At 37.6% G+C, this 27,647-nt stretch overlaps 1 protein-coding gene across 6 annotated transcripts in view; it reads left to right on the top strand.

The window, feature by feature from the left end:
• LOC137278482 (casein kinase I) overlaps positions 1-25,122 on the top strand; it is a 54,212-nt gene extending 29,090 nt beyond the window's left edge. The window contains exons 4-11 of one of the 6 annotated variants that reach the window (XM_067810834.1): positions 7,148-7,296; positions 10,229-10,463; positions 10,768-10,938; positions 11,414-11,562; positions 14,257-14,346; positions 15,916-16,020; positions 18,568-18,674; positions 20,082-25,122. In XM_067810834.1, the coding sequence (XP_067666935.1) occupies positions 7,148-7,296; positions 10,229-10,463; positions 10,768-10,938; positions 11,414-11,562; positions 14,257-14,346; positions 15,916-16,020; positions 18,568-18,674; positions 20,082-20,139 (1,064 nt within the window). In that variant the 3' untranslated portion in view covers positions 20,140-25,122. Of the gene's footprint in view, positions 1-7,147; positions 7,297-10,228; positions 10,464-10,767; positions 10,939-11,413; positions 11,575-14,256; positions 14,347-15,915; positions 16,021-18,567; positions 18,675-19,705 lie in introns of all 6 variants that reach the window. The other 5 variants (XM_067810835.1, XM_067810832.1, XM_067810833.1 and 2 more) reach the window with 5 other exon arrangements.
• Positions 25,123-27,647: the final 2,525 nt, after the last annotated feature.

The following is a 27,647-nucleotide window of genomic DNA, read 5'->3' as shown; positions in this document are numbered from 1 at the left end:
TAATTAATGTTGACTTTGTCCATTGTTATCTCACAAGCATTATGTTCGCATTACAACACTTTGCCCATGTTACCTGTGTTGATTATCTCTGCTAATGACAGTAAGTGTTTCACTGATAACAAGATCATTGCAGATATATTTTGGTTTTATCTTTGATAACAGTCCCTTCTGTACATTCTTGTTAGTGACAACACCGGTTTTGTTATTTGACTGTATCGTTTAAGAGTATGTAAGGTGATTTGGAAATTGAAACAGTTTATATACTGCGGTAATCTCCCTGTTCATGGTTATTCAACAGTACATTTTGAGGCACAATATATGCTTTTACTTCTGCATTTTGTGACTGTATTAACCCTTGGTGAAAACAGGAGGTAGAAGTTCCTTCATAAATCATTAATCAGTATTTCTTCAATGAACTGCATACCTGGAGTATCACTAATAAAGATGAAATAAGGCCCCATTATTCACTTAAGTAGGGAGATTTTGGAAAGATCGAAGCAACAGCAGAACAGTCTAATGCACTAGGTCTGGTGTGTCTGGCAGACATGGTATATTGAATCCCTAATGCAACTTCATGTTTCTGGAGGGACCGTAGTGTGGCTTGATATCAGCACTCACATTTCCTTAACAGAAAACTCAGGGGCAATTTGTTGGCACCCACAACTTTGAGTTAACATGTTTTCACTGTAGTTCACTTGATCCCAAAAGTTTTTAATAGTAATTTAATAGTAATAACACTAACACTGGCACAGTACTTTATCCTGAGGTAAAGAACACTTTTTGACTTCCTCATGATCGACAGTCACCCTTACCCTGCCAGTTTATCCCCTTTGATAAAAATTTACCTTGATAACATTGTTCTTTCATTACTCTCGGACAAGATGGTTCATCCACAGCATTTATTAAAAGAATATATTTAAACATGTAGAAGAATTGAATGTTAATCATAGCCTGGGAAGAATGGTGGCAAGATTATACCAATTATTCCGTGTGGTTTCCCCAAACATAACAAGCCACAATGTTCTTGCCTCTACAGATTCAAACCTGTTCAAACCTGGGAATGTTCGAGCTGTCTTTGGACATGGGCGCAGGAGTCCTTGAAAATTTCTTGCTTAGTGCATTTTTTTTAGCAAGATACTGCAGTCAAACACAATGACAGTTGTTGCACAAAGTTACTTGTTTGTCCCATTTTATCAGACCACAGATCATTGATTCATGTTGGATAGTCTCGTGTGCTGTAGCCACTAGTCAGCAAGGACGTCGTTTGTTGTGGTCTGCTAATAGTAGTGGTGGAAAAAAGTGTTGTAATATTATGACTTATCTGGTTCTCTGTTTATGGCTTAAAAGCCCAATAGGTGTTAATTGCAAATTGCATATGGTCAGTGATTGAAGTTGTGCATTGCATATTGTCATTAGCAGACAGGCAGGCAGACATGTAGGTGTCCATAAACCAGGCTTTGAGTTTTCTTTGTGACAGGGTATGCTTATCACAATCAACATGTTTTTCTTTTGTTTTGTTTCTTTATTTTGTGTAACGAGCAGATCATTCACTTCCTTGTGTATACAAGAATATTAGTACTACTGCTCACAACCTCATACCCTGGGCAGGCATACTGTTTCAAGCTCCAAGAATCTATTCACTGCACATGCATTATGCACATGCATTATGCACATGCGCTGCTGCGCTGTTGAAACCACTTCTTTTGACAAATCCATGACAAAAAGTCACTATATTGCCAACTGCATATTCTTTTTTCAATTTTAAAGATGCATTTCTTGCCCTGAAAACAAAAGACTTCAAACTCATGCTGCCTGCAGAAAGTAAACTTCTGGACAGGATCACATGACTTTGTTCATGAGGCAGGCTATTTTTAACTTGCAACAGATAGTAGGGGTATAAGTGTTATATACAGTAGAGTTAGTGTAGTTAACCATAATCCTACTCAACATATGTTTTCATTACTGATGAGATTGACCCTCCAAACCCTAATTATCCCCCGCCGCTCATTTAGTGCCAAGCTGGGGATATAGTATTAGGCTCTGCCTGCCCGTACGTGCAGACGGACGGATTTGAATATCTTAAGAACTGTTGACTAGATTCTTTTCATATTTACTATCTAGGTTTATCACAGTGTAAGGAAGGTCTCAATCTTTTTTGGTGACCTTGACCATCATCTCAAGGTCACAAGGGGACTTTAGCCTTTTACCTTGTCAGCAAGATATCTCAAGAACATTTCAGTGTATTTTCTTCTTATTCAACACCAAGCTTTATGTTGGGAAGATGCAGTTCCCAGTTGATTTTGGTGACCTTCAGTAAAATTTCAAGGTCACAGTGACTGTTTTTTAGGAGTTTCATACACCGGTCAGGGTCTAAGTCACTCTTAAAAATATTTTTGTAATGTTTTTGTTGACTTCATCTTAAATTATGACCTACACTTTCATTTCTTTTTAAGTTTGGTTTGATAATATGCAGCGGGGAATTATGTCACCTTGGTGACAATGCTTGTTAACGACCTTAGTGACACACATCCCTTGTGTTTAGATGCCTTCCAATAGATTAAGAATAAATACACTTAGTCATGCAGTAAATGGTACTATACACATGCACATGTGCACAAATTTTTCTGTCCAGATAACAGGATCATTACTCAATGGAAGTCTATGGGAATGGTTTGAAAATTAGCCATCCAGGTGCAGAAGCGTTAGGTCTGGTTAATTGAGTACAATTACTGAACGTAAGTTTCGTTTCACGTGAAAATTGTCTGGAAGGCAGGGTTCCCGGGTATGAGGGGTCCGAGTAAACAGGGTTCAACTGTAAATAAGATTTGAGTGTTTGAAGGTGTGCAATTTTGTTAAGTACTTTCATGGTTTCTTGAGACCTTTCATGGTCAGTGACTGTTCTTGTTGGCCAGCCCAATAGCAGTATTGGAAGCTTCAGTATTATTTATGTAATTCTAAACCTCTTCACCTAATGGACAGATACATTAAGGTCTTAAAACAGACACATTTGAAAATGCTGTATGTTTAAGTACACGGTCTTGACCTTAGAGTGTATCAGATTATCTTAACCATGTCTTCCTGTTGTTAGCCAGTTTGTAGTATTACTAGCCAAGTCCCTGGAAATCATCCATTAATGCAGGAACATTATTAGTGGTCAGTGTGAGTAGCACTTGCGAAGGCTTGCAGAGCTGGTAGGGCATTCGTTGTTTGAACTATTTGTCAGAGCAGCAGAGGAACTGAGATAGGCAGCAAACATGATACAAGCTCTAAATCAATAGGTTGTATCATGCCTGGCATCTCAGACTTTCTCTAGCAAGTCAAATCATACAGTAAAAAGAATTGGAATTATGTCCATCCATATATTGAGTAGAAGCAGAGTCAGTGCATTTTCATGAGTAACAGTCTAAGCTGCTTGGTATGATGTTTGGTATCCACAACTGGCGATGGTTCAGTTGAAGGTTGTTTTGTCATATTGTGAATACAACATTAATGGCATCTCCTATTCTCGCGGTACTTACGGATATTGGCTGAAAAAATAATACAAACAGTTCTTTTCCTATGTATGTTTGTTGTTTTTAAATGAATAGATTCTCCCTCTAACATCTGCATCTATCAACTGCTTGATCCATCATGTGTATTATCGCACATGATCTCAATGAAAAACATGATCGTCTGCTGCTGACTTTTCGAGGCTTCTCCCATTCTCGCTGCATAACGAGAAAGTAACATTATTGGGTGTAAGGAAGGGGAATCTTATCAGCAAGGGCGGGGAAAAGTTACGATTTTTGCAAGCTGGTTACAACACACAAATATTCGTTACATTGCAAAATTTTGATAATTCACAGACTTGGGCCATTTCCTAGTTACCAGTCTATGATGTAAACAACCACTAAGCATCACGCATCACAATCTCGGCAGAAAATGCATTTACTGCGAAAATAGGAAACCCGCAAGAGTAGGAGACAGCCCTATATGTCATATTTGGGATTTCACTTTCTCAGTAAAGTACAAATTCTAGTACTTTTTTGGTTGAGTCCCATCTGGGATTTGATCCCGCATGGGACTCAACCCCCCCAAAAGTACTAGAATTTGTACTTTACTGAGAAAATGAAATCCCAAATATGACATATGTTGCATTTGACCACTTTCTAAATGGCATCTTGTAATCATATTGTGAATATTTTAAATTTGGGTAGATTCATCAGTGCAGGTAAATTGCATTTAGATCTCTCATTTAGCTTGTTCATAGGTTATATTTATTTTGTGAAAGTAGTAATAATCTTATAATTTTTATAGCTCATGCTCTGTTGTCTTATGGAATCAACAGAGTTAAATTTGGTTAACTGAATGTAGTTGTGTTGGAGATCTTTAGCCTTATGTATTACAAGGGCAACTAAACTGGCTGTCAGGATATCCTTTAGGGAAATAGGTAGCTGCAGATGAGTAGCTAATGAAATGGAAGTAATCGACTGCAGCAATAGTAATCATCTAATTGGAGATTAACTAGATCTGTCTGTCTGCTGTGCTGGCAAGATGTTGTTGGACTGGACATTTACAAGACGAGACAACAGTTGCCGCTTATTGTGGAACGTATTCCTGGATGAAACTATTCAAATGTTTTTATTATTCCAGCAAATTACTTTAATTTAGAACCTCATGTCTCTTCAAAAACTTGATTACCTTTGATGCATGAAAGTAAGCATTTGGTTTACTTCCAAACATACAGATCCAACCTAGGTCTCTGACACATAAAATACCTGAACTAGTCTAATCTGGCAACTTTATGATACTGCTGACAAAAAGTTAGATTTACAGGTGGCAGAAAGTGTTGGCAATGTCCCGACGAGCAGTATGCTAAAACAACAAGATCTTGTATTTATTGTATTTGGATAGTTTTGGCAGTATTGTGTTACAAGAAGAGTTTTCAGAAATTATATTGGTGCAAGGCCCATGTCCTCTGTTTGTCTGAGTATTTTCCAGGACAGCAGGGGTTCTTTTTTTTTTTCAAAAGCAACTTGCCACAGGGAAAGTGACTTCAAGAAAGTAACTTGTCCTTTCTAATTTTCCACTTGCCCTGACTTTATGACACAGTGTTTGATGTTAATGTTTACTGGACTATTTATCAAAGAGTGATAAATCTCAAAGAATGATAACTCTAAATTACTATTATTGCGAAATGTAATAGCTACATTATGAGCAGATATGAAGTGAAATCCAAGTTTATTTGCAGTTTGAAACCATAAGTGGATATTATCTAGTAGTCCACAGACAAGTAAGATGTCATTGTTTGATTGCCCGCCCGAAGTGAAAACTGACTTGTCCCGGGCGTTGGCAATGGGATTTTTGAACTCCTCTGACAGTGTCTACATAGTAGTCCTAGTACCAATTCAGGTGGCTCAACTTGGGGTAGATTTTCAGGTGGAATGACAGGTAATACCAAGGACGTCCTGTATGGGAGTTAATCACAGTCACGATACACGTGTTATATATGTATCACCAAACATTGCGGACACACCAGGTATTTGATAGACATTGATCGAAATTAATTTACCGACATTTATCATCATGCCTTAACTATCACTTCACCACTACCAGTTCCCTTATCTTTTATTGATTGTGTATGTTCTAAAGTAGGGCATCTTTGAATGTAAATATTAGTATGTTTCACTGATTGGTTGATGTTTACAGATATGTGCAGAATAAGCTGGAACTTGAAGTATTTTGATTGTAGAAAGACATATAATATGTGTATAGCGTATCAGCAGTAGGCGGTCACTGCTGTTACACTTCTGCATGCTTCATTCTGACAGGTTGTGTTTCCGTGGGTTGTTGATCAGTGACTGTGGGTTCACTTCCCGGCCAAGAACAGACAGATTGTTTGCCCTTCTTAGGACAAATGCTAATATTTCCTCCCACATTTTCATGTTTATACATGGCTCTCATATCACTTCCAGTCTTATGCAATGAGAAATAGCTTAGCAAATTTAACTTGGCCAGCCAGCCAGCTTAGACTTTGTTGTGCAATCTGCTTCATCTGCACAATATCTGCCTAATCGACTGTACAACTGCTGCAAACTGGATGAACAATGAGGCAGAACTGGGTTAGAATAGCAGCTATAGTGTATTTCCTTGTGTGTTGGCATGGAATACATGATGGAGGGGAATCTATTGTTTACACCATGCTTGTTTACAATCGTCTCTCAACATTTTTCTGTCTCCTATTTTTTTTGTATAGAAGCCTCCCATTTCAACACCCTTCTACTTTAGCAGGTCACCGTAACCTTGTTTATAGATCCAGGTGCATCACATTATGTAAGATATTCCTTTGTAATCATGACACCACTTGGCACAGACAAGATGCTGTGTTGATGGGAATATTGGAATAGTCTGAAACAGTGAACTTCCCTATGTTCAGTCAATAGACACCAAGTCAGTAGATGGTCTCTTTATTGATTTTAGTGTGACCGGTAGGACTTATTAGTGGTGCAGTGCTTGATAGCATTATTACTTCAGCTACACTACTTTCAATTTACAAGATTGCTAACAATAACATTCTTGCCAAATATATGTAAGCGTGTTCCTTCTGAACACTATTATGTCTGTCTGCAACTGTATCCATGTGTAAAGACCTAGTCCAACTTAAGACTGTTTCATCAAGGACAGTCATTTCATTACAGCCTACATAATATTAAATCAAGTGGAATGATGCTAGGATTCAGTTTTAAGTAGTAGACTCGTGTTTGACAGATAGGGACATTTTGCTTTATCTCCTTGTCATATAACAAATCCTCAACCATAGGAACAATAATATCCAGTTTAGTAAGACCTGAAAATATTAATAACTCTATCAATTAAACCCTTGCTTAAAAATTACTGTCTGTGATCTGCTGAGTAAACTTGCAAAATAATTCCATATTGATAGCCCAGAGAAGTTAGAGCATTTTCAAGTTTTCTGAATTACTCTATCAATCACATGAAGACTGGATTTCCCAATTGTGCTGTCTTTCCCTTTACAAGTGACATTCAGTGGATGGCAATACAAGGAGAGTATGTAGCCTATACTCGTCCTAGGAATACAGATTCTGAATAACCGATATGAAAACATGTTTATCGGTTGTGAGCTGATTTCACTCTGATTATGTTTCAGATGGCGTCCCCCAGGTGTATTACTTTGGTCCTTGTGGCAAATACAATGCCCTGGTCTTGGAGCTGCTGGGACCCAGTTTAGAAGATCTGTTCGACTTGTGTGATCGCAAGTTTTCACTGAAAACTGTGCTGATGATAGCAATCCAATTGGTATGTTCAAAGTTATTAACACACATGTCTTTCATGAACATCATTTTCTTTGTGTTTAAAAAATTAGCCTTTGATCATATTCAAAACAGTGACTTCACTGTGGCAATTAACATTGTGGTATATGATGCAAATTACACATCATGGGACAATGTATCATTACAAAACAAACCATGCGTTGTATATACAAGCAAGATGAAGATTTTCAGAATAGTTCATTTACTAGGACATTGACTCTCGACATTCAAAAATATTTTTAGTAATTTAGTAATAGGTAATGATAGAACATCCTGCTAAAACTAAAATTGTGAAAATGGCCTAATGACAAGTGTTGCCAGCAAAATTACTTTCTCTCTCTTTACAATCATTGATGATTTATAAAACACAAACACATAGCATATGGTATGAGTGGGTATGGTTTTATGCCACTTTAAGCAGTATTCTTGAAATAGGTTTCACACATTGTACCCATTTGGGGAATTAAGCCAAAGTCCTTGGCGTGATCGACGAACACACACTTTCACCATAAGGCTACCCCACCAACCTGTATGTTGGATGAAGTGTGTATTGTGTAAAATGGAAAATTCTTCTGTAGGCATGTATGTGACTGAACTTAAACATGCTGATAGTGTGTCAGGACGGGGTAGATCATTCTTGTCTGCCTAGTTGAGACTTGATTATTAAAAGACCATTTGTTCTACCTGAACTCCAGTAGATAATATTCACCGATCCTATGCAGGTTTTGGTTCAGTGTCATTCACTCTGTAACTATGTGGTTGGATCTACTCTGTATCTTTTGATGATACATAAGAAGTGTTATTACATCCTTTCCATGTCATTTATACATTGAATATGGCATCCCTGTATTTAACCTTTTTAACATCTTTAACCCATTCAACTCCATAGGCCGCCAAATCAGCTGAGATGTCATCAGACCCCAGACACTGTAGGCCGAAAAATTGGCCAGACGGTAATTGCATATAAATGATAGATAATTTTAGGAATCCAACTAACATATGATTTATTTATCAAATTTATCACTCTTCATAATGCCTGTCAACACTTATTACATTTCAAATGGCCATATATTATCTTCAGGATTAGAATTATAAACTATTTTTCGCAGTGTTATTGAAAAAAAAACATTCTCGCACATATGCTTTGGCAACAAGTTCACATCAGAGTTCTCAGTGAGCAAAGTATCAATGTTTAGAGGATATAATTAAACAAGTCAAATAAGCTGAAGAATAAAAATCAACAACAGTACTCATAAAAGTTTCAAATGAACGTTATGACTTATTATTTCCATCTTTATTGTGCGATCATTTAGTGTAATTCAAGTGACATTTCAGTTAACCTCACACTTAGTCACAATGTTAAATGCTAAAATATATGCATAAAACTTTCTTGTCACTGGTCATAACGTAGCGCGACACATCCTCAAATTCCATAATATATGTATACCCGCCATCAAACGCATTTCCTCATATGTTATTCATACGAAGCTTCTAAAACTGAGGTATTTCACACTGTTGTATCACGTTGCCAAGCAGAATGCCACTGCTATCAAGAAATACACGACCATGCGTATTATTTCAGATATCTTTTTATAATATTTTTCTTATTGTGTAGAAATGAAAATAGGAAAGAAAAAGGGAAGTGGATATCATGACATGTTGCAAATGGAAAAAAAATAGCCCCAGTGTTTGCATCCTTCGTGGTTTGTCTGGTGATATAAATGTGTATGCCTGCATTTTCATTAAAAGTTAACTATTTAAATTTTAGTCATATTACTAGAATAATATGAATTATTATGATAAAATATAACTTTCATATTAATAAACGGTAGGATTAGACCTTGCGTGTGGTGTATGATATATTGTAGTAATAACAATTTATGAGGTGATGTTTTTATTGATAAACATGGGCTTCATCTATGACGTCTAGGAGTCGTAGGAGTCATCAGTGAGTCTCTGGGAACGCGGAATCAAGGCAGTATATGCCTCTTCTTGACTGGTGTTATAAGAGTTAATACAGTATGAGTATGAAAACTTGAAAACTGTTTATCCTCTGTCTTGAAATGACTAAATGGGACTGGGTGTTGTCATATTTTTGTGTGCTTCCTTTGCAAAAAACCAGACTTTGAAATGTGAAACAGGCTAATATTTTCTTATGTTGAAGGCAAGTATTGCCAAGTGATGAAACCATGTGTCCGTGAGACTGTAGTAGTAAACAGACCTCAGTTATCTAGCCTAGTGTGACTGGTTCAGTATGATCACAAAAGTTATAAACGAATGGTGTGTTAGTACAACATTTAATACACAACACTTTGTGGTGGGATAAAAATGTCATATCTTCTGCCATTTTTTTTCCCCAATATTTCCAAATTATTTTTTTATGATGTTTCCTTTGAATGTCAATTGTATTATATTAGAAAGAGCTTTACAAAATGAGTACCTTGAAACCTTCATGGACAACCTGTTTTCAAAACTGATGTTTGATTGATTTGATCCAAAGATGATAATTTTCCTGACACCTGAACTTTTTGTTATTTGCTCATATTGTGAATTCCATGTATATACTACACATAGTTTGTTTTGTATTGATCAAGTCATTCAGTAGGTAAATAGAATTAAGAAGATGTGTTTATCAATGTGTATGTCTCCATCAACCCAGTGGCTGTTACTGATGCCTCCTACTGATGCCTCCTACTATATGTACGGGCAGGGGAGTAGCCTAATAGTTAAAGCATTGACTCATCATGTCAAAGACCAGGGTTCTAATCCCCACATGGGTACAGTGTGTAAAGTCCATTTCTGGTGTCGCCTGCCATGATGTTGCTGGAATGTTGATAACAGCAACATTAAACCAAACTCAGTCAGTCAGTCATATTATATGTCACCTATTGACTTATTCTTTTTGTGTTTCTTTTTAGATATCACGGATGGAGTATGTTCACTCGAAACACCTCATATATAGAGATGTTAAACCAGAAAACTTTCTGATAGGAAGACAGTCGACCAAAAAACAGCATATCATTCACATCATAGACTTTGGTTTGGCCAAAGAATACATTGACCCCGAGACCCACAAGCATATACCTTACAGGGAACACAAGAGTCTCACTGGCACTGCCAGATATATGAGTATAAACACACATCTAGGAAAAGGCAAGTGAAGGAAGCAGAATAGCTTGTGTTTTGAAGAATTAATTAGCTGCATATAGTATTGCGCGTTTGACAAAATCTTCTGTTTGATCTCTATTTTGTGGAAAAGATTTTGTGCTTTCATTTATTTTAACATGAAACGTCAAATGATTTTTTGTCATAAATAAGATTGATAAATTGGATTAGTAAATGACATATTGTATATTTTTAGAGCTTTGATTACAAAGGATCTTTTTTGTTCATTTCCCATCATGCATTAAGGAATGAACTCATCATTTTCATGACAGGAATGTTTCTCTGCCAACAGAACAAAGTCGGAGAGATGATTTAGAAGCTTTAGGTCACATGTTTATGTACTTCCTGCGTGGCAGTCTACCATGGCAGGGACTGAAAGCAGACACATTAAAAGAAAGATATCAGAAGATCGGAGACACAAAGCGGGCCACACCCATAGAAGTTTTGTGTGAAAATTTTCCAGGTGATTTTAGAAGTCAAGTGTTAACAGCATGGCATGCTTATTTTCAGGAAGTATATTCATCTATGCAGTTACAACTAGGTCTGAAGAACAGTCTTGGATAATCAACATGATAGAAGTCTATGTGTTTACAGAATAACTCTTTGGGCTTGAAATGTCTTTGTGATAAGACTGGATGTAATAGAATATTAATGAATACACTATTAACTTTAGGTGTTTAAATGCTACATAAGGTAATATTAGTCATCTCACTTCCTCTGTAAAGTACAGATCCTGGTACTGTTTTGTTTTGAGTACCATCAGTTAGAAAATGTAGTCTTAACAATGGCCTCCGGCACCCTGCAATTTCAACACAAAGCAACTAAGAGCGAGATGTTTAAGCCTGAGTGTAAGGGTAGTCATGACACGATGAGGTAGGTAATTGAGAAATCTGATTTTGCAGATTGTGACATAAATTTTTGTTTGTTTTTCTGTACAGATGAACTGGCAACCTATCTGCGGTATGTTCGGCGGTTGGACTTCTTTGAGACACCAGACTATGACTACCTGCGTAAACTGTTGACAGGCCTCATGGAGAAAATGAGCTATGACTGTGATTGGCAGTTCGACTGGGTCGGCCGCCAAGTGGTGAGATCTCAAGTAAAATTGCCGCACGTTTTCATCTCTTTGTAGTATGGCAAATAATGCTCATTGTACATCCAAGGGCTCCATGTGACAGTAGCTGCTATTGACAGCAATTTTGAAAAGCTTTACATATTTGGATTAAGTCAAATCTGATTCCTTTGAGATGAAAGAAATTCTGAATGATACTGAAACAATGCTTATGCTGATTTAGATATGTTACTATGTTAAACTACCGTTTTGTGCAAACCAAATGCTCATACTGCCTGCACATATATTGATTTTGTAATTTTGATCTTTTTGTGTTGTTTTATGGGACAATGTTGGAAATGATTGTGTCTTAAGTGGGGAGAAAGTAGGTCACATACCTCATACATGTGCAGTGGGAATATATTTGTTTTAGTTTTGCCATTGAGGCATTCATTATCAGCTCATATTCATGCATCTCAGGAGATATTATTTGGAAAGTTCTGTGTTTCATGTCCTTAATCACATTAAGTTTTCTTTTAGAAAGGATCACCTCATCTGATAACAGGTTGTTTTTAGCAAAAATGCTGCTTACTGATAATTCCTTTTAATCTTTAAGATTGCTTGCCTCACACCTCTACTGTTTCATGATTTCATTCTGTATTGCATGTATTATGCTTGTCAAATATGAAGATGTTTCCATGGGATCTGATGATTTGCCTTTCCTCTCAATCTACTACTGGGAAAGCATGCAAGTGCCTCCAAACGATATCTTTAATTTCCGTTATTTCCTGGATGATGCATGAATATTTGTGCTGATTATTTCTAGTCAAGATATTATCTCATCAAATGAAATAATAATTATTATTCTGGTGATTCTTAAAACTGAAAGATAAATCTTAAGTTTCAGTGCAGTTGTGTTTTGAAGATTAAAGATAATGAATTTTTGAATTCCTGCTTTTTAACAATCTGTGTACATATACACCTGGAAATTAATCAAGCAACACCCCAATTTTTTCTATTGGAGCAACTTTGAAGTGTTCTGACAATCAAAATATGCCGGGTTGATATAGTTTGACACTTTTTTATTCAACAGACGATCTCTGACAAACAACTTAAAGGGAAAAAGTATCAAGACTTTGCTTTATTGCAACGAAATCCAAATTCTTAAAACTGTCTTAAATTCATGAAAAAATGGACACAATTTACTATTCATCCACAGACGTTGTTGTCAGGTGTATTAACACAAATGTCACATGGAAAGAAAGAACAGTCATCTGAGAGTCTGCACACCGACTTTCATCAATATCTAGTGTGTCCTCCCTGCGCACGCACCACCGATTCCAGACGCCTCCTCATTCCTTGGATGAGTCTCCGGATCTGATTCTGGGGGATCCTGTTCCACTCCTCATGCAGGGCAGCCGTCAATTCGTTGAGATTATGGACTGGTGGGTCTCTCTGCCTCACACGACGGCCAATAAAGTCCCACAAATGTTCAATGGGGTTGAGGTCAGGGCTCATGGCAGGCCATGGAATTCTGTCAATTGCATTTTGCCGCAAAAAATCATTTACAGCATGCGCCCTGTGAGGTCTAGCATTGTCGTCCATAAATATGGGTCTCGTTGCCAGAGGATGGTTCTCAAAATGAGGTACCACAGCCCTGTCAAGAACCTCCTGTTGGTAACGAACACCGTTAAGGTTGCCACGGATGGTAATGATATCCAACTTGCAGTTCATGGAAATGCACCCCCATACCATAACGGAACCTCCCCCAAAGGCCACAGTCTCCTGGATGTTCCGTGGAGCCATTGCTGTGTTCCTCTGCCTCCAGACCCGAGTACGACCGTCCACCATGTGCAGCAAGAACCGGCTCTCATCTGAGAAATGGACCTTCCTCCAAGAGGCAATGTTCCAGTGCAAACGGTCATTACACCAGGCCAGTCGGGCTGCCTTATGGGCTGGAGACAGTCTGGGTCGCTTGATTGGCCTCCTTGCCCGGTATCCTGCAGCTTTCAGACGATTCCGAACAGTCCTGTTCGAGATGGGTCTCCCTGGAAGCCACTCCTGTCTCAACCGAGAGCTCGAGTCGAAGGACCTGCGCCGTACAAGTCTCAGTAAAGCTCTGTCCTCCCGGACTGTGGTCTTCCTGGGTCTTCCTGGTCTAGGCAGGTCTTTAACTTCATTAGTGGCCCGGTATTTTTTCAAAAGTTTTGAAATTATGGAATGATGTCGTCCGATTTGAGTCCCGATTTGTCTTAGAGACATACCAGCATTCCTCATGCCGATTATTTGCCAACGAGTGGCCTCTGATAATTTCCTACGTGCCATGACATTGAAATGAATGAAAAACCGAATGCAATCGACAACCTGCGCTTGTAAACACCCCAGGGAAAAAGTGCATTTTTCGAAAGTTGAGGTTAAAGCAATGCACGTGCGCTGTGCAAGCTTCACGCGCGTCATATCAACCCATGAAAAGCTCATGCTGTATGTCAATACATCAAAATTGAATAATCAATCATCAAAATTACTTCGTTAAACTTTGTTAAGTTTTTATGTGTCTTTGAATTTGGTGTTGCTTAATTAATTTCCATATGTATATATACTAGAGTACATATTTTCATTTTTCCTACATTTTGAAAACAGTACTTGCATTATATGATATATATATATCTATATATATATATTAGTAGTACCTTCTTGTGTTAAACACTAAGAAGTTATATTGTATTACAGTCGACACCCGTGTCGTTGAGTGCCCCTGATACTGGCCCATCACCTCAAAGAGATATTGGTGGGAGGGAGAGGCACACAGGCCCCACCAGGGTGAGTACATCGCAGGTTTCCACATACCACAGATTTGCATCAGTGGAAACATTGGCTAGATACCTACTTACAACTGTTTGGTTTTGTCATGTGGAAGACAAGCACGGAAATAGATATATGCAATGCTTACAAGTTAACTTTAACTTAGGTTGGTGTCTATTTGCTTGCATGGTGTAGTATTTTGGTGATGTTAAGCCCTTGTTTTAAGGTATTTGCAGAATGAACTATCAGTGTATTTTATTTTCTGTGAATGATCGACATGATCATTTTTTAATCAATTTTGAAAGGCTGTTGTTAGAGATAGGAATGTGTAAGTGAAGACATGTTTTTGCTGAGAGAAGTTGACAAGTGCAGGCCATATTATTGTCAAGTTGTCCAAATGGAGTCAGGGCATTTGGGGAAGCCTAGGATGGTATACCTAAGACTCCTTCCATTGCCTCAACAGTCATTCTGTTGTCTGGCCTGGACATTACTGGTGAGTGGCCTGATGTGATCAACATCAGCATTGTGTGACAGGCCAACAAACCACAGTGCTAGAATCATCATGAAGCCTTGTAGATAGATAGTTGTAAGATCTCAATACCAATGCACCTACCCAGCAATGCAGCCAGTCCATGCACCTCCATTGTTGAATAGCAGTTTGTTTGATAGGTTACACAACTGTGTTCGATGAAAGTAAAAAAAAATTATCTTTGGAATGTTAAGCATGTGCTTGTTGGGATTAAGCTCACGTCATTTTAGATTATCTTAGATCAAACGTCCCCCTTCACAAGAAGTTCATATGCCTGATATCTACTCACTGTTAATTTAATATGTTTTGTCAAGGGGAGATAATCAATGCTGCCAGTCACCTGTTAGTACTTAGCATTACATCACAATAGATCCCAGATCAAATACTGTTGAAGAGCACTGCTCACCAACAATTGTATTTTTAACATATTCATTTATATTTTAGGTTTCTATTTATTTGAGTTTACTCTCCAAGTGACCGATTGCATGATGTGGATTGGTTATCAGTTTGCTTCCTTTCCTATCTGCTGATTAGTCATTTCTAATCCCCTTGATTTGGTTCTTATCTTCCTTATGCATTTTCTCTTGCTGCATGGTCAGACATCAGTTTATGTCTTGTCATTCAGTTGTGTTCTCCCTCATCAGTCTAGTGGCATCATTTTCAATTTTTTTATGGTAAATAAAAACACTGAAGCCTTTTCTTTGAATAAACATCCTTGTTTTCTTTGGTTTTACTATGCATGAGAGCATGCTTTGAAACGGTTTAGTTTGAAGTCTGTATTTGTTCATTTATGAGATTTACAATTGTTTTTACCCTGCATTATGAAGGTTTTCATTTCTGATCAGATATATACAGTCACCTCTGCAGCACCAGAATATTGCACACCATATGAATATTTATTTATATGCATACCAGTGACACTGAAGACAGACCTTGACTGTAGAGACTGAAGCTTGAGTCTGTCTTCAGGTGTTATCTCTTCCTACCCTTCCAACCCTTCATCCATACCCATCTGTACAAGACACATCCTCCTCTAACCAGACTAATTTGCCTTTCAGACAATTTCAAATCAAAGGGGGCATGCATGGGGTGAGCCATCCAGGCACCCCAATAATTTACTGGGTGCCAACCTAGCCGCCGATAAACATGGGGGCTCGGTCCAGGTAGGAACTCTTTCTGAAGCTCATTTGATCATTTGCTTTTAGCAAATGAAAAGAAGTAGACAAAAAATCCCACCTTTTTGAAATTCCTTGAATGAAATGTTGAAAAGTAGCAAGATTAACCCCATTTGTAGATGTTTTGAGTGTGTGTGCAACAAACTGCTTTCCCCAAGAGGTGGATGCCTGCCCCTGATTCTCTGCCTCAGCCGCATTTCACTGTTGTGCCAATAACTGTTGTCGCCATGTGACAGTCGTGACTAATTGTCTGCACAGTACGTGTGACGGTGATCACCTGTGTCATGTAACCTTGTCTTTATTATCAGGGTAAGGTCCTAACAACCCCCTGCCTCTCCTTTGCTTTGTCTTACACTCTTAATATTTGTAAGTGTTCTTTAACGGTTAGCAAGATACGACAATTGTTGTTTACTATAGTATATATTACTATTAAGTTACCTGCATTCAGTTGGGTCTGCAGAAAATCACAGTTGTCATCAATACTGTGTTTGGTTATATGATCATCAGATGGCACTTGAAGACCAATATGAGTAGAAATATATAATTATTTTCTTGACAACTGGATCTACACTGAATATAGGCAGCAATCCATTGACTCTTGTCTCTGTCAAGTTGACGAAGCTGGAATTATTTTTGAAGAGTTTATTCAAATCAGCAGTAATATTCTGAGCTCAGCATTCTCACTTACGTACATTATGTTTCATTCATTTGGTACCTTTGTTTGGCATGAACATATTTCAACTAATAGTTTTTGTGATATGCAGTGATTAATGACTTGCTGTTTCTTATCTGTTTGCATAGAATTTACTTGTATGGAAAGTGTAGATCAACAAAAGCCGATTTGCATGATACAATGGCTTGCTGGCTTGCTTGCTTGCTCCACAGTTAACTGATGTGTCTCGCAGATGCAGACTGGTCTTTTTATGTAATCGTAGAATTCTAATTTTGCTGTATTCATCTTTGGTGTTTTAAGCAGAAATCGAGTTTGAAAACATTTAGGATCTAGTTTTTATCACCTTTTAAAAACAGTTGATATTTTGAAGCATGCTGCTTCTTACAGTTTAGTATTGTACAGCACTGGCTTGGTGAAATAGTGGATAACTGTGTATTGGGATACAGCCATGTTTCCTTTGTTATCCCCTACCAAGAAATATTACACATAGACTGTAGGTAATATGTATGTTCCTGTGTGGACTTAATGTAGGACCTAGTTCAGAGCCTAAATTTTCGAAGCTCTCTAGTGCTAAGATAGTCGTAAAATAATGTTAATATATGGCACTTACAACTATCTTAGTGCTAAGCAATCTTCGAAAATCTAGTAAAATCCCTGTTCTAACTGCATTGATGGCAGCACAGAGCATACAGGTTTACTTGTTGCATTGTATTGTGTGAGCTTGTGCCTTGTGTGAGCCTAGTGGTTGTTTGATGCCACCTTATCTAGGTTTGTTATAGATTTTATTTAGTTCAAGGCTATTATGTCAAGGGTAATGTTTTCTTTGAAAACAGCATGTGAGGCGTTTGTAGCCTGTACCAATCCTATGTTTGTGGTAGTCAACATTTGTACTTTCAAGTCATGGTTTCAGGGTTCATAGATCTGTTAAAAACAAATTTTTTTTCATCAATGAGCAGTACAGGTATCTTTATTATTATGTTAGAATGTCCTTCAGTATATGTTTGCAAAGATAACAATGCCTCAAAATTTAAATTTATTTTAAAGTAAGATTTTAAGTATAACTTTATTCTAGATGTTGATTTAATAATTGGAAATGTTATATAGATAAGTTGCTGTGAACCAGAAGGTGGTATATATATATATATTGTAATATATGTTCAGATTTTACATTAATATATGTCCTTTAGTTTTTCATTCAGCATCATTTTGTTGAAAAATATGATTTTGTGAACACTCATCATGTCACTTCTATTTAATTTATTTCAAATCTTAGAAATGGTACTTGTCATACGTCATTAAATGTGGATATATGTTAGTCATGTGAGAGGTGTTTTTCACTGTGACTCTTACATAAGATTTAGAAACAAATTGAAATATTATGTTGTGACCCTTTGCATTAGTTGTGCTGAAGTTTGTTTGTCTGTGGTGTTGTCACCTACTTTTCTCTCTATGTTTGTGGTTGCTTCTGTGCATGCAGCCTCAATCAAATATATCCTTAAATCTGTTGAAATTAGTGCTACAATACCTCATTTTCCATAGCGAATTATTTAGGATATCTTCCTTACAAAGTGACTTCTATTTTAGTTAATTTGCATCACTTGATAAGGTCTAAATGTGGTGTGAATTACCTTCCATTGCCTGTGGAATGTGGAAAGATGTGAGTTCTCAAAGAGAGACATGTTTAGCAAGCAAATGCTAGATATATAATTGCAATAATTATAACATAGATCATTTTATGGAAAGGAAACGCAATTATGTTCTCAGTTTTTTGTACATATATTGTTGGGAAGCACAGACTATTCTAAACAAAAGTAGTTAACAAATAGGCAACTGTCCTTATACAGTCCATAATATCCTTGCAGGTGATGAGTTCAGCAAATGGTGACTTGGGACCTGATGACCCAACAGCAGGGCACTCAAATACACCAATCACAGCACAGCCTGAGGTGGAAGTTGTGGATGAAACTAAGTATGTTCCGTCGCACTTATTTGTCTGTCTCCCACCTTACACATCAACCAAGCAGCTACCTTGTTCAGAGCATGGCACATATTTACTGTATGTTTTAAGTCTATACCTCAAATGTAAAACAAACGACATCAGTGATGTTGATATTGTGCATTCAGTCTTTTCTGAGGTGTTCAACTGAATTTGATGTATCATCATCAGCAACTGAAGTGTGTTACATATTGTTAACCGAAATTGTAAAATCATCAATAGAAACTTATTTGCTTATGTTTCTTGTATGCACGTTGTAGAAATACGTGGTTTGTTTTCAAGCAGTGTCGGATTAATTTAGCGCTTGTAATATGTAGCAAAAACGTGATAATTTTGCCTTATGATCATGTTCTCTGAAGTCATTTGCATTATAAGACCTCCATCCTTGTCCCTCCTTCACTCTTCCTTCACCCTGTCAACCCTATAAATGACTGCAATTCTGAGGAGAGAATGTATGCCCATGCCAATGGCCTCTCGACAGCATGAACACATCGCTGAGCCAAGCCAACACAACGGCATGTCTGTCAGTTGGGTACATTTTGAGCTGAAACAGTTTATCCAAACCGGTTAAGATGGTTAGACAAGTTAAGACAATGAAAATTACTTTTGTTTTTCATTCTGTGTTGTTTCTCAGAATCTTCTTAGTTAGATATGTGTGCCACTAACCAAACTTTCAGAAGACAATGCACATCCACCACTGATCCCTTTACCCTGCCTCATAATAGATTTGATTTTTTTATTTTGTTTCTATGAACAGTTGATGTTTGCTTGTTTACATATTGATTTCTGACTTCAAAAGAAAACAGATTTGAAACACAATTGAAATGTAATAACTTTAACAAACCTTTCTTCTTAAATTTCATTACTTACTTATAATGAGTTTGAATAGTTGCTAACCCTTTCTAAGTGAAAGTTGAAAATGATACTGAATGCATGCGGTGACCGTGAAAATGATGACCGCTTCATGCACAGTTGGCTTGGACTCTGGTGTTCTCTGCTTGCAGGTGCTGTTTCTTCAGACGACGCAAGAAAAAGAAAGGCCGACAGTCATAACCCAGGATCTCGGGGGGAACTATGCTATGTCCTTACGTACTCTATCTGTAGCCATACTGAGCCTGCCCAACCCACCCAACCATTGCTCTCATGCCCCTCCATTTGCCTGCCCACCTGTCTGTCTGTGTCTACTTCAAGCTCCTTATCCTGTCTCACTGCGGTTTCTAGTAATCGTGTCACTTTCTTCATTGACCTGTTATCATACACAAACATTGAGGCCATGGCTTGGTGAGAGGAGGAGTGGAAAGACTGTTGATTGGTCAGTCAGTCAGTCCCGTCAAGTCAGTCCCTAGCACAGGAAGTCATGTGTGCTTTCTGACATCACAGGTGCTGCAGCTGTTTTCATCGCAGACGGAAACGGGGGAAACCCAAGCGCCAGAAATGACTGCTTGCCTTTGGCCGAACCAGGGATACTGTACCACTCAAGTCAAGAGAAGAAGATTCCTACACTGAGTCTCGGGATAGTAGCACCCCAGAGCTGCAGAAGCGCAGTCCTGTCTACCACACAGCACTGGGAAGGGGCTATGTCAATCAGACTTTTTTGTAGCACCTTTCCAGACGGTTACAAATCTTCTGGATCGCTGAGAGTGTTGCAGGGAATTCTGGGAGATATATACATGTGATACGACTTTGTGGCAAAGTAAAAGTGCTTGAAAAAGAATATGTATCTGTTTCGACTGCCATCTGCTTACTCTGTTTCTGAAATAGGCAAAATACTGATGAATATTCTTTTGATTTGAGATGATTTAGAATGTTTACCATCAAGCTATCATTGTGGGAAAAACCCTGATGATTGGTCTTGATCATCAAAGCTATTTTCATTTGTCAACTTTGTATTGAATTTTGATAATAGTTGTGTGGATGTAGTGACCAGATTTGGTGTTACTGTATGTGGTAAGTGACTGTACGAAAGATACTGGTTTCAATAGTGTACTTACCTGTACTGCTCATTGTCAAGTGATTGTCATAGGAGCAATTTCCTATGCAGTATCAGTTTGTCTTAGTCTGTATTTTGTCACTGATTATCCCTATGCATTATTTATCTAGTCTTTTAGCCCATGAAATTCGGAAAGGTGAAGAATGGTAGTTGTGTATTTTGCCATTTTCAGAGATTCTGTAAGCTTTTTCTTTCGTTGTTCAATTTTGATGCATATGGTTTGTCCTTTCTAGTTAGCCCTGCTGCAGCAAGTGATATGAAAGTGTGTGCTACTGCAGTGGAGAGTTACTCCTTGTTTGACTTAGTGCCATAAATGAACCCTTTTTCTGAAAGGGCATCAACAAATTGTAATTATGATAGTGTATGAGGGTTACAGGAAGACTTTTCTGCACGTTAGCTGCTTGCATGTGGACCTGCTTGTTTTAAGGGACAGGGATGTTCAACTTTTTAGCAAAAACATTTTCAGGGCATTCTAGTAAACATGTCAGTGGTCTGAAATGTTGACAATCGAGAGTGAATATCCTCTTTTAGCAGTTACACTGACACATGGATGCAAACGTGTGCCAGCAACTTACAGAGGTTAGGAAGACCATGTTAGGGTTTAGTTCCGTATGCAATCAAGTTAAAAGTCTTCATCCTCATCTAGAAGTAGGGAGACAACTGCTGCGGTATCATTCACCGTCTATTAAATTAAGTAAATATACTTTTCGTACAGTTAGTATGGAAATATGGAAATTCTAGTAAACAAATTGAATTGTACTTGCCTGGTTAATCCAGTGTGTTCAACTCCATACCCCTGGAGATGAGATTTCATGTTGCGTTGTCACTGTCTCTGCATTGTAGCAACAGCAACTAATTATACAAATCTCTGTTAGTAGGGACAGAAGAATTGGTTCAATTTAAATCAACTAAATTGGTCTGAGTATCACGTCCAAACAGCTCTTTGCACTCCATGTCCAACACCTTCAAATTGGAACCAGTGTAGAATCAATTTGCTTGACAATCTTGACAGTCCGTGAGATTAGCTCAAAACAGACAGTCCTCATGGCCAAAACCCCATCTTATCACTCCTATGTAACTTTCATGTCTATCAGTAACCCTGAATGGACCTTTTAATGAACTAATATTTTAACACACTTTTAGTTTATAATTAACAAGTTACTTGGGGGTAACAGCTAAGCATTATGTTCTCACCTCACTATAGTCACCTTTTGATATTGTATGGCAATTTTCTAATCCCAACAATAGTTTCATGAAAAAGGTGTTTGGTGTAAAACAGTATTTTCTCTTATAGCTTGTGTTGATTCTTATCTTGTCACTTCAAAACAAACAGATATTTGTCATTCACACTGTATTTATGTCCAAATTGAAGCCTTGGCTGGTAAGAATGCTGTTTTATCAAGCTAATTGTCAACCTGTGAAATTTAACCATGATCAAAAGTATGTGATACTTTGTACATTAAAAATTGTGTTCTGTTACATGCAAGGAGGACATGTCAGAGAATGGTAAGACTGGCAGATGTTTTCTAAGTTCCATATTCAGTCCCGTTTCTGCTAAATGATGTAAATATTTTCAGTCCCAAAGCAACAAGATAAATATTTTGAAATTTGAACTTTCTAATCAAATGCTCATTTGTTTGTTTTGTTGTGTTTCCTTGTCCACTTGATACAGTTTTTATTAACACATTTACTATAAAGAAACATGTTAGGTACACAAGTTAATGTTATGTTTTTCAGTGATACAAGCACTTTGGTGTGTATATTTGGCAGAAAAATAAGAGGGTTGGAATTGAAGAAACGTCCTCATGCATATTTCCAAATCTGATAAGTTACTATGTGAGATTATACATATTTATATAAAAGAATTTGTTAATTTGTCCATTAACATCAGGTGTTACAGATCAAAGTTCCAACCCTTTAAGCATTCAGGTACATCAACCTTTTTTCTTATTTCAGAAAATATGCGGAATGATTTCATTTTTCCTTTAGGAGGAAGCTGTAATCATGACCAAGACTTTTTCAAAGCAGTCTTGTTAGTGGCTGTGTTATGTGTTAGTTCCTGCACATGAAGTTTGTCAGATCTTGTGCTCAGCTGGTAATGACAGTAGAAGCCCAACACCTGACCAAATTCAGCCAATGTTTGAGAGTAAATGTACTTGAATGCTGTCAGATAATTGAAGGGCCGCCTACCTATCTCTCTGTGATAGTGATATGATGGTGACAGACTGGTCCGAACACCACACAGTAACCTGGTTTGACCAAAGGCAGACCCAGTGTATGTATAGCTTGCCGCAGCCTGTATTATGTGGAGGGCTTGATCAGTGTGTACATAGTTCATTTGTTATGCTTGTATATATTCCACACATAAACATAACAGTATCAGTCATTATGCGCCATATGCTCAGTCTTGTGCAGCTTTCGGTGTCACGTCAGCCACTCTGCTTGATCAGGTTCAGATTGGGCAGCCCTGAAGTTGATGGTTGTGGCACTTAGCTGTTAGCTGACATTCAGAAGCAGGACAGATGAGCACTTAGTTGACTGATCTCAAATTCTATTTCCTGCCTGCAAATAGGTCATGTTTTAGGGAGAGTAAGTATGCAGAGGTCCCAGGGTTTCCATTTGTACATGAAACATGGATGCCACTGTGGTACTTTTAGATAACAAACAAGTCTTAATTGTTGTATCTAGTAAAGTGACTGTACCGAAATACTCCCAACTTCATTTCTTGAAAATAGGTATCCCAAAATTACTTTTTATCTACCTCTCTCAATTATGAACATTTTATCTTTCAGACAAAAGGAAGATTTTTGTGATAAAATCATTCACAGAAGTAGTTTATGAAAGTACACAATGTCAATATTTTAAGTCTTTTGAGTTTGGTCAGTCAGGTCATACCAGAATGAATGGAACAGTTGGTTTTTAATGGAACTTATGTAGTGCACATTCTTCAGCTACATGCAGTGTGCATGAAATGGAAGCCTACCTGTGTGCACCATGTTGCAGTGTTGAACCTCATCCAGACTGCCCTATACACTTCAAATCAAATTCTTGAATCTTATAGCTACTGTCATTGGATTGAGATATGCTTACAGAGATGTGTGCGCCTTATTTCTGTTGAAAGCTTTCATCGCCATTATTCTTTCTTTTTGTTTGTTGCTAGATGTTGTCTCTTACTGAGTTGGAAAAATAACAGGCTTGTATGGCCTGGTACATATTTTTGTTGAGCTGGGTGTTACATGCACCAGCTTTTGTTTACTTTGTACAATTTTATTATTGCCTTCTTTCACTGGCTCAGTTCACATGTTCATTTGAAGTATTCTATGGGGATGACCACACTCCTCTCTTGCCCTGATAAGGTACTTGAGTTTTAATGTGTATGTATCATTTCTCAATGCCCGGGTTTGGGAGAATTCAAGATTTTTTTAACCTAGAATCATGTACATGTACATAACATTACTGATAACTGTAAGCTATTTTATTGTGATAAATCTTGCTGTTTATATGTTGCACAGTGTTGCCTCGTTTGCACTTCACCAATAGTTGCAAGGCATGTACATCTATATCCATAACAGAAATCAACTGCCTTTGCCTACCTTTCATCTAATTTTTTCATGGTATATGCAAAGATGGATGATTGATATGCGATAGCCAGATCATTGAGACACTTAGAACATCATTGGGAAGAAATGGTGTAATTTCATTCATTATCATTGACATTTGACATGCCCCATTTGTCTGCTTAAGGATTTCTATTAACTTACTTATTAACATTGCCAAAGTTCAGGTACATTTGTCTCTGTTTTTGTTTTTTTCACCATATCACATTTTCTTATGGTTATAACACTATCTGAAACTGTAGGTCATTATTCAGAATTTCAGCTTCGCAATATTTTGATGCAAGTGTATTGAGGTGATGATCAGAGTACCAGTGTCATTTACTGGTACAAGTCTTAAAGATTGTCGCGTTTTAGTTGTTTTGTGTACATTATAAAATGATAAAAATATTGAAAAGAAAAAATTTTAAAATGTATGACTGGAGACTAGATGATATGTATGACATGATATGATGCCTACAGGACATGTATATTTTTCATGCAACTCCACACAAGTCTGCATGAGTCGTCCTGTTTCAGTGTTGCGCTGTTTCCACTAATCCTCTGCTTCACAGGTAGCTGCCACCCATCTATGCTACCGTCAGACATGTACAAATTGCACTACCAACTAGCTGGTGTGGAGAGAGCGAGCGCCATTTGGTATTATTACTTATTACATGTATGAAGTGGGCAAGATGATATTTTGTAATGTTTAAACATGATGCATGTACAGATTGACCAACTTGTTTGTGCTGACTACATTGTAGAACCAGGATTTGTTCAGCTCTTCAGCTGCCACCAGACTCATGGAAATAAATGACTGAGCAGCTGACCTCCAGCTCTTGTCTGTGTCTTTTGTTTGAGCTGACCACCTTCCTAGTCTGGTGGTTGGGGCACAGTTTCCATGTGGACTGGCAAAGTGAAGCCAGACTACCAGTCAGTCTAAGGAAACTTTCTTCTCAGTGTATTTCGTTAAAGTACGAAAAGTACTGAGGATAAGTTTACTTAGACTGGACTACCAGTACAAACATATACACGATATAAGTGGAAAACTCTTCAACACAATGTTAAATCAGAGATCTGACAAACACTCCAAAATTTAACCAACCTTTCAAAAAGAATACATAGGTTTGGGAATCAATCAGGTGTCTTGTTAAATAAGCTTCATAGTAACGATTTAATAGTCAGTATTCTTGGTGAATAGGCTCCATATAAGAGTGTGAATGAAAGAGATATTCAAACAAGCCCATTGGTATCTCCATATCTTGGAAATGGTGTACTCGCAAGGGAATATTCGTCTTCAGTGATGGCTTTCATGTTTATCTAGAATTTCCGAGCTGGGGGATATGACATGATCATTAGAAATATCTTGTTATGTCGTAACTGACCACAGCACTGGTGAACTGGGTTAATCAGTGCTTCCCATCTAAAGTGGCTCAAGCTGATGATACAATGACCCACAAACAAGCATTGATATGCAGGTAAATCAAAGAAGCATAGTTAATGTTTATTGAACTTTCGCAAAATACAACCACCTAAACATGCAGTGATAGATATGTTTTCGTCAGTATATGGAAGCGCCGAATTTACTTTTAACTGAACCTATTCTTCATTATCCATCGCTGACGGTGCTTATTTCCCTGTGTATAAAGCGCGCCTTGAGGGAAAACGCAGCTGCGGAAAAGATATGCGTGATAGATGAGGACACACCAAGTTGGGAGTTTTCCCCCAACACAGTAATTTCTGTGAACACGAAATACCAACAATAGCAGGTCACAGATCCATACTAAAGTACACCAATTCGCGCTATGATTTTATCATAGATAACAATAGTTAGATTAGTACAAGCAGGGATCCTCTATATAGGCTCCCTGGTACAAGGCAGTATTTGTTGTCATGTTACTACCCTGCTTATAGTAAGTCACCATAATTTGTGATCGAAATACAGCAAGACTACGGTAAGTCGTCAAACTTCCTTTCGTGAAAGCCATCCAACAATGCACTAACGGTATTCACCTGAAAGATACGTATCATTTTGTCTTAGAGATTAAGAACTCCTCGGTAATGATATTGGGTATTCTTTTAATTCATATTCCAACATGTCGTGGAGAAACTGTTGGTTAACTAACTTTAATATTCGTACCCAACTAAAATAATTATAGCCCGTCTCATCCGTACCTGATTTGGACCATTTGGGCCGACTCTCTTGAATGGCCCGTACACAAATTTATAATTGATCTCTTCGATTATAGTCCTGGGGCTGTTTCCCTTATAAGCCTTAAATCTAGCGTTGGCTGCACCCCTACTCCAACATAGGTTTCTTGGTGTTTTCTTATAGTTTGAACAGTAAGTTTATCAATTCGGAACATTAACCAAGAATAAATCTGGCCGTTGTGTTAAACAATGCGTGTTTACTGTTGATGGTTGTTGTGAAATTACCAAATATCAAGAAAACATGCAACTTGCTAAAAATGATGAATTGATTACAAATATTTCCTAATATCATTTAGTTTATACCGTATATGGCAAACAACAACAATTATACACTTATAATAATGATTGCAAGTGCACATGTGAAAAATTAGCACATTTGTGTCCCAAATCGTTTTTTCTTTTTTCTTTTATACCATGATACATGCATATTCTTATGTTGGTATATTTAAACTCTATCACACAGAAAAGGAATTCTCAAGATAAAATAATCCTGAAGAAATTAATTAACATTTCAATATCCCTACCCCTAACAACAACAACAAATGTTAGTGAACGGTGGACAAAAACACTGAGGTATGGAATCTGAGCAAACGCAATTTATGCTATATTTAGACATTGTGCAATGTATTTACTGCAAGTGTGCTAGAAAACATTGCAGAACTAAAAAGGGTGGAATCTTGATTGCAGGACTGTTGGGTTGTGATTTCAGGATCTAAATGATGGAGCCTAAGATAAAACGGCTCGTACAGCAAGTACTGGCAAATGGAGTGAGTGTTTATGCCATGGTTACTCACAAAATCCGGGAAAATTGGAAAGATTTACACCAACATCGTGGAACACATTCTGTAGTGCTACAAAACGTCGAAAAGACTTTGTTTACATAAAGCTGAAGGAGTATATTGATGGCGAAATTGAGTTACCAAAGGCTGTGTCTGAGTGAAGCATCACAACTACATACACCTTAGGCAAGAGTATTCAACTCTCTGAGCAATAGCAACAGCAGTCACAGTAACACAAATTGAAACATCAAAGTGTAGCCCAAGTTTTGTGCCTGATGTAACACCATTGACACGATCCAGTGTTTCTCAATCAGATATATTGAAGTGTATCATTTGCCAGAAGGACAAACGTCTGCGTGGAGACAGACGC

This window comes from Haliotis asinina, chromosome 3 (genome assembly GCF_037392515.1).
Source record: "Haliotis asinina isolate JCU_RB_2024 chromosome 3, JCU_Hal_asi_v2, whole genome shotgun sequence".
NCBI lineage: Eukaryota > Metazoa > Mollusca > Gastropoda > Lepetellida > Haliotidae > Haliotis > Haliotis asinina.
This window is presented reverse-complemented; position numbering and strand designations above follow the sequence as displayed.